Source organism: Gallinula chloropus (assembly GCF_964237585.1).
Source record: "Gallinula chloropus genome assembly, chromosome: 1".
In the NCBI taxonomy this organism is placed as follows: Eukaryota; Metazoa; Chordata; class Aves; order Gruiformes; family Rallidae; genus Gallinula; species Gallinula chloropus.
The window spans coordinates 194,967,338-194,978,577 of NC_140085.1; the positions used below are offsets into that span (position 1 = coordinate 194,967,338).

An 11,240-nucleotide genomic window follows, 5' to 3' on the forward strand; every position below is an offset into this window, starting at 1 on the left:
ATAGATCAGGAATGCGTGATAAGATTTGAAGACATTGGGAAAGCTTATAAATGCAAAAAGGTTTTTAGCATAAGGGCAATGTAAGATAGAACTGTATGTTTTCCCTGTCATTTGTCCCTTTCCTTGTCATCTCCAGTCTGAGGGGAAGATGTTTGGAGTCTTTCTCCAGCAAATACAAGAAAAACAATTACTTCTCCCTAATTAGCTTCTCACATGGTTCACCAGAACAACCTAACATATAAATTAGGATAGTAAACCTCGGGTTGAATTGTAGTGTACTCGAGGTTGTATTTCAGTACCAAATCAGTGTCCTGTCTTGTTCTCAAACCCTCTCTGATGTCAAATGCCCAGATGTTTTCCTCCTCAGGGTTGTGACAAAAAGATGTTAAGGATAACATCATCTTCAGCCTAGAGAAGAGAAGGCTGCGGGGGACCTCATTGCAGCCTTCCAGTTCCTGAAGGGAGCAGAGAAACAGGAGGGCAATCAACTTTTTAAAAGGGTAGATAATGGCAGGACAAGGTGGATGGACTAAAGCTAAAGGAGAGGAGGTTTAAATTAAATCTTAGGGGGAAGTTTTTTACAGAGGGAGTGGTGAGGTGCTAGAATAGGCTGCCCAGAGAGGTGGTGGATGCCCCATTCCTGAGGGTGTTCAAGGACAGGTTGGCTGGGGCCCTGGGCAACCTTATGTAAATCCAGGCCTGGAGGTTGGTGGCCCTACCTGTGGCAGGGGGTTGGAACTCTGAGATCCTTGGGGTCCCTTCCAACCCAGACCAGTCTATGATTCTATGATAATAAGGGAAAACAGCCTGGAGAAAAATGTGACAGTTTCACGCAGAAGCTGTACTTGACAGAACAGGTCACATGTAAAAACACAGAACAGGATCTTCCGAGTTATAGGTCAGCTATGCGAGGTGAAAGTGTTTTAGAAGAGGGGCAGGTTTGATCACCTGCTGTCACCCCTGCAGCACATCCAGCAATGATTCTCTTTAACCTGATGTTTCTCTAGGCAAAAGCTACGGAACTGTGGTAGAGTGGATGGATTCTACCTCGGCTGAAACTGCCCTTTGGGAGATGATGATGAACTCGCCTAACACGTGGGTAGAAGACACGCTACCTCTCAGGATGCTAATGGTTGCAAAACTGACAAAATAAATGTGGCTTTTTCATTGCCGGTGTCGAAAAGAAACCTTGGGAAAGAAATTGAAGGTGTGGGGTGAAACCTGGAAGAAGAACACAGTAGCTCTTTTGACAGCCTCTGCTCCGTTGCTCTTCTAGTTTTGTGCTGCCAAATGTCACTTCGTATTTCAAATTAAACTTCTGCCTGCGGATTATTATGTAAATTTAAGGGATTCTTTTATTTGTTACTTGCTGAAAATGACTTCAAGAAAGAAGGCACTTGGGGAACTCAGTGGCAGAGGTCGCTGTAACACCTGGATGCTTGTGTTGCCTCACTGAAGTATTGCAGAGCCCTTAAATAATCTGAATTCTTTGGGGGGGAGGATACGGACAGGGCTGAAAGGGCAAGTGACCCTTTCTGTACACTTCTAGGACTGACTACGAAGTGTTATTAGTAAGACAGCAACTGGTTGCATTTGCTTTATGCTCATTAGTATGTGTCTGTATCCTTGCTAAGCCATGTCCAATCTCTCCAGGGAGGAATATAAGCCCAAAGATTTATGTTTTTTTCTCTGCTAGTAAGTACTTTTATTTGTAGATGGGCACTTCTCAGGTCTGAACATCGCTTCTGGAATGAAAGGAGCGTTCCATGACGCAGTACTGGCTGTGGCCTGTTGTGAAAGGCACAGAAGACTCTTAGTTCCAATGTACTATGAAGAATCAAGGTTATAAAAAGTTTGCATATATATATATATGTGTGTGTGTGTTAATCACCTTGCAGTCGTTACTCTTAAACGCTGGAGGCATAGAGAGGAAACTAATTCAAATTCTACTGGATCCAAGGGTCCAAAGCCTGCCAGCCTTAGTCATGACCAGTAAGCCGGGTACTTACTCCGTAGTGCGCACCCACCTGTATCTGCCTCTGTTAGCTCGGGGCTGGGGTTTTTCTTTCTTTTTTTCCCCAAAAATAATTTTTCTGGGCTTTAGCGCCACCGTTAGGAGAATGCCAGAATGCCTTGGTTTAGAGGCTCTGCGGCCTGAGAAGCAGGACTGGAATTTATAACTGGTAGAAATGTCGGCTACTAAAAGGTAAATGAATAAAATACATCATCTTTGTTTTGGTTTTTTTTGTTTTTAAATAAAAGCAGCCTGTTAAAGTGAAATAAGAATTTGGTGTTTATAAACCCCCAGTGGTTTATGTCAGCAGCACAGGTTGCGAGATAACAAAATGCAGATGGAAAACACTTCTGAAAGTGTGTGCCTGTTTCTTCGTTCCAACTGTGTAGGTCCAACAGCTAGTGCAATCTTTCACCTCAGTAGAGAAGGGGGCTCCTTACAGCTCAAACTCAGTTGCTTAATGTAACCACAGAAATGTAAATGCTCCTTATTTATTATATGCTATGGATGGAGAAGGGGAATGGTGCAATTGGACCTGCTGGGGGCCTGTTTTCTCTCTCACCAGCCAGGGGCTCTGTGGCATTGGCCAAGAATGACGGCTGCTTTTGGTATTTGTACCTTACTGCTTCCGGCGTTTGCGATCCGCGGCTGCTGCGGATCCCACCTTGCCAGATCCCTACAGAGCATTGCTCTTATGGCACTTCAGAGCAGCGTCCTTGTACTGAAATGGTGCTGGGTCTGCAGGCAGGTGTTATGTCATCATCTGCTGTGTTCTGACTGTACACAGTTCTGACTGTTAAACTTAACCGCCATCGAAATAAAATGTTTGGTTTGTGATGCTGTCAGTTGCCTTGTCTTTTGGTCAAGCAGAACATCTTCTGTCTTGGTATTCCTGGATCACCCTAGAGACAGATACAGCATGTTGTCAGTACCTCAAAAGACACAAGACTGATCAAAAGCCAGTTTAAATTTCAAAAAGCAGTATGAACATCAGATTAATTTGTGCGCTGCGCTTGTAATCAGTGTGATTAACTAATGACATAGCAGCTTTATGTCCTCATCTAGATTAACCACGGAACAGCTCAGTAAAGTTATACTAGCGCTTAGTGATGATAGATAAGTAGAGGATGCTGTTCTCATTGTCAGCCTGCACCAGAGTCTGTAGTGTGTAGATCTGTGGTCTGTGACTTACAGATCTTCAGCAGAGCCTTAGCATTGGTGTTTCCCTCTTCACTTTTTTCACTGTTGTCATGCACAGGAAAAGTCAAAGCTCTCCAGGTGAGATGAAGTTGAGTAGAAGGGAAGATTGCAAACCAAGCTGCTTTACCAGTGGAAAAGGCACTTTGATTACCCTATGCTTGTAATTTTCTGGCATTCCTCTGAGTGTGGTTCATGTTAACACATCTTTCCACCAAATCCACAGTATGTTCCAGATTGATAATATGCTGACAGAGTTGCAAGTTTATGAGGTTGTCTAGGACTAAAAGTTTCAAGAAAGTAATTTCTTTGCAGTTAAAAAGTTTTAATCATCCATGACCAAAACTGTAAAGCTGTCCTGTTAGTTGCTCATTCCAGGGCATGTTGATAAATGGCTATGCTTTGATTCTTAATTCCAGGTTGTTATGACAAAGCAGCCACACTCCTGGAATCTCTGCCTGGAGAAATGAATGGGAGAAACACAATGTTTCCCCTTTTTCTTTCCCCCCTTCATTCTACCAGCCCACCTTTGGTTTAGCCCAGATCAGAGCTTTCTGATACACATGCATATGTGTATATGTGTGTGCCTGTGTTCTGATTTACATATTAACGCCTATGAAGCAGGTGCTTCCACATCCCAGCTCTCCTTGCATGCTCTGTATTCAGAAACCTCCTGTGCCTTTCCCTCCCATTTCTACAAGAAAACCTGCAAGCCTGTGTTGGTGCAGCAGCCCCCATCGCTCAGGTTCCACCCGCTTTACACTCTCCTTGTCTGGTTTAATTCATGTGCTTCCCCCACACCTCTCTCTCCTGGCTTCGTATCCAGTGGAATCAGTAATTCCAGCACCGACATTCCTTCTGGCTGTGTGTTTTCCCCCTTCCTGACCCTACCTGCCGGGTGATTCATTAACTGCTGAATAAAGTTGTGAGTGGTTCAGGCCAAGTCTGGTGTTCAGAGCAGTCAGCACCTGCCCTTGTGATCTCCTCTGGCATGGGCAGGGTGCAAGCCCAGAGGGAGAAGTTCTTTGGACTCGTGGAAATCTGCTTTGGGTTCTTTTGGAGTGGGGCTGTGTCCCAGTCCCAAGCAGCGGGGACGAAGGCATGAGCTCTGGGTGACTGCACTCAGCCTCATCTCCATGGAGACGGAAACCCCACAGCAGGAGTGACAACAAACAGCCGGGGAAGGAAAACACCTGGTAAGAAAACATATTTCTCCTCTGAAACCTTTCTCTTCATCATTTCCACTCAATAACCTAAACCTTCGAGTCCTTCCCCCTCTCCTCTGGTACTTCTCAGTGTTTTGGCAGGATCCAGGGAAGCAGCAGCTGTAGGGGAGTGTAGGACGGTGGAGACCGAGGTAGCGTCCCTACCGATGGTCACCGCTGCGCAGCTCTGAACCTGTCTGCGTCTCACACACGTGAATCCCCTTGGCTGTAGGTTATTTTTTTATCCTTCCTTGGAGCTGGGTCCTTCCCACACCCTGCCTTCCCCTTGAAGCCTCGGAAAGCCAGAATCAAAACGCAGTAGCCTTGGTGACTAGTAAGCAGGTATCATCGCAGTGCTGGGCTCCTCTGAATGTGTGCATCATTTAAAGCCAAATTGCTCATATTTATATAGATTAACTCTACATATTCATTATAATTTCTAAAAAAAAGGCAGACTTATGCAAATTATCCCCAGGAAGTCATTTACATTAAGTCCTCCCAGATATAGCATGCTCAGTGACACTCAGGGATCTTGTGGTGGTCTTCAGGGATGAAGGCTGACATCCTCCTCTCTCTCAGCACATGCTCTTTATGGTTTTCTCCATAGTTTCTGAAACACATTCCTGTGCTCAAAAACATACTTCTGCACAAACTAGTTAGTGACACTTTTTAGCTGAAAGTAAGATATGCTCTATCTCATATGGTCTCATTATTTATGACTTCCCTGTCCTCACTTTCTTTATCTTCAAGGCTGTTCCACTGTTCGGGTTCAATTTGTAGCTGCTCTCACGAAACAGCTCACACAGTTACAGACATATTCTATTAAAATCCAAACCAAATCTATTCTCAAAACATGCAAATTCTTCTTATATTAAAGCTATATTAATTAATTGTCTCTTAAATTACGTCTATATCAATCTACTCAGCGTTATTACATGTCATTGAATCATTCAGTCACAGCCCAGAAATCCACAAAACCTGACTGTCAGCCCAGTGTTTCACACGCCGTGTAGTTCCAGGGCCCTATGAAAAACTGGTAGCTGAGTTTCAGGCTAACTTTTCATGCTTCCTGATTAGGTGCCAACAATGATTTTGGTTCCCATATAATACAAATATTTTCTTTATTTTTAGGTGAGGAGCCAGGCTTTTAAAATTACATGCCTAAACTGGCAAATCGGTGTCAAAACTCAAATGGAGAACTGTTTCTCCAGGCACAAAGGCTTCGTATCACAGGGTGTTCAGTAATTACTGTATAGAACATTTATTTTATTCATAAATCTCTCAACTCAGGATAAGGCTATTTGGTTATTTTTAATGAAATCCACTGGACTCTCTCCAGGAGATTCCTGTCTTTTTTATATGAGGGAGCCCAGAACTGGACACAATACTCCAGGTGGGGCCTGACAAGGGCAGAGAAGAGGAGGAGGATCACCTCCTTTGAACTGCTGGCCACATTCCTTTTAATGCACTCCAGGATGCCATTGGCCTTCTTGGACCCCAGGGCACACTGCTGGCTCATGGCCAGCATCAGAGTTGGCCACATGGCCATGGGGTACTGTTTGATGATGCTGAATGTCACTAATAGAAACCCTCGCACTAAAATTCTGCCTCATTTTTTTGCAAGACAGGGGCTCTGTGGCTCCAGACAAGAGAGAGGCAGTGATGGACAACCCCACAAGTGACCCAGAGACCGGCAAAGATGTGGAAGATCTGACAAAAGGCCTGCAGGCACTCTGTGGGAGCCCTGAAGAGAAGAGCGAGAGGGCTCTGCTACGGTCTCGCGTAGAAGAACAGCATCGCCTTGTCTGTATACTGAAAGAAAAAGCAGAGGATGCAAATAAACGCTGCAGAAGCCTGGAGCAGCTCAGAGCAGAGCTGGAGAAACTGAGGACAGAGGATGCTGTGAAGATGAAAGCCCAGGCCCAACGGATCCAGCATTTGGAGCGGCGCTTCGCTGATTTGGCCAACAACCATGAAAAAATGATCCAGTTCAAGGACGAACACAGGAAACGGCATATGCAGCTGCGGGAGGAGAACAAGCGCCTGCAGCAGGAGAACGAAGCGCTCTTCAGCCAAACTGTGAGGGAGAAGGAAGCTGAAGTGCTCCAGCTCACTGCCCGGACCAGAGAGCTCTCGCAGCAGTTAGACTCTCTCCAGGAGAAACATGCTTATGAGAGCCGTAGAGCCCAGGAGCAAGAAAGGAAGCTGCTAGAAGCTCTGAGCCAGCAAGCAAGTGCCTACACCTGGGAAGTCGATTCCCTAAAATACCAGCTGCAGCTCCTGCAGCAGAAGCACCGAGAAGCTGTTGCACAGGTAGAGCAGGCAGAAAGTCAGCAGAGGGCTCAGGACTCAGAGCTGCAGGTCGAGCTGGAGAAAGCGAACAAGGAGAAGGAGCAACTCCTGCGCCTGGCTGTGGAGAGGGGCAAAGCTCTGCAGGACAAGCAAGAGGAAATTCAGCAGCTGGAGAAGAAGCTGGAGACTGCAGGAAAAGCCAAGCAGAGATCAAGAAAGCGCCTCGTGAGAGAGGAGGCAGCAGCAGACAATGATCCGAAGGTCCAGGAGCTCCAACAACAGCTTGAGAGCAGCGAGCAGGCATACAATGAACTCTCACTGCAGTTTGAGGCCTACAGAAAGCACAGTATGGACCTACTGACTAAAGAGAAAGCGCTGAACCTCAAACTCCGTCATTTCACCGTGTGACTGCAGCTTCCTCCTCTGTTCTCCTCTCAGCAGGTGCCCCTACTGTACCGCACCACTGCCTCTTGTTCCCTTCCATGAGACCATCCCTTCTGATCACTCTGTAATGCAATTACCAGCTTAACTCCCTCCTGCAAGGGCCGTTCCTTAACGTCTGGTTTTATTTGTCATTACACCTTTTCGTAAGTTAAGAGCTCCGCACAAATCTGATCGGGGATTGCTGAACCAATCAAACCTGTGACATGAAAATACGGGTGGCAAACACAATGTTATGAATTTATCTGGGACATGATTTAGTAGACAGTATGCCCAGGTAGCCAAGGTGGCCAAGAGCATCCTGGCTTGTGTCAGAAATAGTGCAGCCAGCAGGACCAGGGGGGTGATCATCCCCCTGTACTCAGCTCTGGTGACACCACAACTCAAATAATGTGTTCAGGTTTGGGCCCCTCACTACAAGAAAGACATTGAGGCCCTGGAGCCTGTCCAGAGAAGGGCAACCATGCTGGTGAAGGGGCTGGAGCACAGGTCTGATGGGGACCAGCTGAGGGAACTGGGACTGTTCAGCCTGGAGAAAAGGAAGCTGAGGGGACACCTCATTGCTCTCTACAGCTACCTGACAGGTCATAGCCAGGTCCGTGTTGGTCTCTTCTCCCAAGTAACAAGTGATGGAATGAGAGGAAATGGCCTCAAATTGTATCAAGGAGGTTTAGATTGGATAGTAGGAAAAATTTCTTCACTGACCAGGCTGCCCAGAGAGGTGGTAGAGTCACCATCCCTGGGGGTGTTCAAAAAGTGTGTAGAGATGGCACTTCAGGGCATGGTGGTGTTGAGTGAAATGTTTTACTATGAGACCTCAGAAGTCTTTTCCAACCTTAAAGATACCATGATTCTGTAATTACTTCCCAAGATGGACAAAAACTCCCACCCTTAGCCTTTCATGTTTGATTCTCCCTTGAAGTTCAACAGAGATTGGGCATGTAAGAGGCAACACCAGGGCTCCAAGACAACATCTGCATGACAAGCAGTCACAACACAGCAACTTAACGAGTCAAAACAGCAATACTGTACAATGTACAATGCTGAAGCAAATTATCTGTACAGCTGTCTGGTTGTCTGGGGGGTTCTACAGCTGCCTCGGGCTTGTTTAATGCCACAGCATTACTTATGTCCCTGCTCAGCTCGAAACAAACTGTCAGGTGTTTTGGGTGATTTCAGTAGTCTTTGAAACAGGATGAGGTTCTAGAAGTTCAGCCAGTGTGTTTTCTGGTTTTTAGGTGGTGTTGGTGAAGGAAATAAGAGCGATGCATAAAATGGAAGGCTCTGGTAATTTTTAACCAAGAAAATCCTTCCCTTTCCTCTCAGTGCTGTGAGACACAAAGGCATCCCCCTCCTGCTTGTCTCTCTCCCAGCTAAGGAGGATGTTTTTGGCAGCTCCTGCTCTTTAACTCCCCAACAAAAGAACACACAATGGGCTAAATGGCATCCCCCACCGAGGATGGAGGCAGGTGCCTTGAGAGCGCTCCAAGGTCCTTCCGGCACACATGTACCTTGAGGTAACTCACCATTTCAGCTAGTTGTTTGGGTAGCTCTCGGTCTTAAGCATCTACATAGCAGCAGCACTGTGTCAGTGCTTGAGGGCAGTGCTTAAGAAGTGGCCAGAAGCAGACCTGGAGATCCTCAAGCTTGCGACTGGTTCATCTCAAGTACTTACTGAGCCAGATCTGGTTTCTAAGTAAGTAGTAACCATCAACAGACTTGTCTTCTGAACTTCTCTGGCCTCTCCTGGAACTCACACAAAGGCAGGCGAGATGTGCTGCCCTACTACCAGCTGCAGAACCAGCCTTTCATTCTGATCCTGGCTCCTACAAGCGTTGTTTTCTTGTACTAGTCACACCTGTCTTATGGACCACATCCTCCCACCAATGTGCTCGCCCTGTATGCGCGTTTAATTAACCTGTAGTGTAAACACCAACTGACCTGGGCTGCCAGCTCGACCTGCGGTCTGAGAGGAAGGCACACGGAAGGATGGAGCGTCGGTATGCTGCGGGGAGTGCCTGCTTCCCGCCGGTGACTGCAGGAGGCGCTGAAGCAGTCTAAATGTGGACAGGGGCCGCCCGCCCGCTCGCTTCGAGCGCCGAACCCCTGCCACACTCCGGTGGGAGAGCTCCTAAACCACTGCCCCCTAGGGACATCCCCTTCCCTCCCCTCAGCTGTGCCTGTGGGTAAGAGACATTCCTCCCAAACATCCCTCACACATCCGCCCCGCCACCCAGCCCTTCACACACACACATCCCACAGCCCCTCACATACATGCTCCCCTCATCCCTAGCTACCCCTCACAGACAGACACGCTCCCAAGTAGACTCCCTACCCTCTCAGCTGATACACCTCATACACATGCCCCAACTGACACCCCACACACCCCTCACACACACACCCCCATATACCCCTCATACACCCCCTAGCCGACACCCACCCCCACACACCCCTCTTAGATACCCCTCAACTGATACCCCTCTCATACGCACGGCCCTCAGACACCCCTCTCTCACACACACACACACCAGCCAAAATCCCCTCACACACTAACGCTTCACACACCCCCCAGCCAACACCACCCTCACACATACACCCCCTCATAACACACACACCCAACACCCCTCACACACATATACCCTTCTCTCACACATACACCCCTCGCAAACACTCCCCAGCCAAGACCCCTTTTGCATACACACCCCCCTCATACACATGCACCCCCTACACATCCCCCCTCTCACACATCCTATTACACACACCCCTCAGCTGACACTCCTCGCATACACCCCTTACACACCCCCTCACACACCCCTCTCACACCCACCCCGTCACACACATGCCCCCCATACACACACACCCTCACTCACGTCCCCCATACACTCCCCTGTCACACACACAGACACCCCCCCCCCTCACACCCGCCGTCGCTTTCCCGCGCGCAGGCGCGAGGTGCCCCCCAGTCTCCCTCCCTCCGTCTCTCCCGCCCCCACCCCTGCGTGCCGCTTCCCGACAGGCACCGCGGCGGGAGCGCCGGGCCGCAGCCTCGCGCCGCTCTCTTCAGGCTCCCTCCCGTCCCGCCGGGCCCCGCGCCCGCCGCCGCCGCCATGCGCCACAGCCTCACGCAGCTGCTGGCCGCCTCCTCCGGCGGGGCGAGCCCCTCGGGCGCCGTCTGGCCGCTGGCCGGCGCCGGGCAGGCCCCGCGAGGGCGGGATGGCGGCGGGGAAGGGGATCCGGGCCCCGCACGGCCCAAACAGCAGCAGCCGCCGCGGCGGGAGGCGGGCGCCGTGGAGCCGCGGCGGCAGGAGAAAGAACCGGAGGCGCCCGGCGGCCCGCTGGAGGTGTGGGAGCAGGAGGACTGGTTTCCTGGGCTGGAGCTGGGAGACCTGCTGGAGGCGGCCCGGCCGGACTGGGACCTGGACGTGGAGTTGAGCGGCTGCTTCTGCGGGGAACCGGAGCCGCCGCCCGCGCCGGGCCAGGGCCAGAGGCAGGCAGCGCCCGGGCGGAAGAACGGCGGGGCCGGTAGCCGGCTGAAGGCGGCGGCGGCGGCGCGGCTAAACCGGCTGAAGAAGAAGCAGTACGTGCTGGGGCTGGAGAGCCGCCTCCAGGGCCTGGCTGCCGAGAACCGGCAGCTGCGGGACCGCAACCGCGGCCTGAGCCGCCGCCTGCGAGAGCTGGAGCGGGAGAGCAGCTACCTGCGGGCCGTGCTGGCTAACCAGAGCGCTCTAGGGCAGCTCCTGAGCCGCCTGGCCGGGATCCGCGCCGGCGGGCTGCAGCTCAGCACCAGCCTCTTCAGGGACACGGGCAACCCCCGCCGCCATCACCACCACCTCCAGCCTGGCGGCGAGAGCAGCGACCACGACTACGCCCTGCCCAGCTCCCGGCCCCCCAGCCTGGAGGAGGCGGCGGTGGTGACGGAGACGGAGGAGGAGTGGGCGGCCCCCGGCGGGATCTGCCTCCACGTGGACCGGGATCAGGTGTCGGTGGAGTTCTGCTCCATCTGCGCTCGGCGAGCAGCGGCCTCCTTCAAAATGTAGGGTCAAGTACCTGCTGCAAGTACTCGTGGGGTTCTCGCCCCTAGGGGCCTCGCG

The 11,240-nt window shown here is 50.5% G+C and overlaps 3 protein-coding genes across 3 annotated transcripts in view; all 3 read left to right on the forward strand.

Moving 5' to 3' along the window:
* SYTL2 (synaptotagmin like 2) overlaps positions 1–1,153 on the forward strand; it is a gene marked incomplete at both ends in the record, with an annotated part of 42,325 nt that extends 41,172 nt beyond the window's left edge. The window contains one exon of the mRNA XM_084279279.1: positions 1,008–1,153. Within this exon, the coding sequence (XP_084135405.1) occupies positions 1,008–1,153 (146 nt within the window). The remainder of the gene's footprint in view (positions 1–1,007) is intronic.
* Positions 1,154–5,988: 4,835 nt separating this feature from the next.
* CCDC89 (coiled-coil domain containing 89) lies at positions 5,989–7,228 on the forward strand (the record flags this gene model as incomplete). Its single annotated transcript, XM_084260002.1, has 1 exon — positions 5,989–7,228. One exon carries the CDS (start codon positions 5,989–5,991, stop codon positions 7,114–7,116), a length of 1,128 nt encoding a protein of 375 aa, XP_084116128.1. The 3' UTR covers positions 7,117–7,228.
* Positions 7,229–10,256: 3,028 nt separating this feature from the next.
* Positions 10,257–11,240, forward strand: part of CREBZF (CREB/ATF bZIP transcription factor) — a gene marked incomplete at both ends in the record, with an annotated part of 1,807 nt that continues 823 nt past the window's right edge. Inside the window, one exon of the mRNA XM_084262051.1 lies at positions 10,257–11,182. Within this exon, the coding sequence (XP_084118177.1) occupies positions 10,257–11,182 (926 nt within the window). The remainder of the gene's footprint in view (positions 11,183–11,240) is intronic.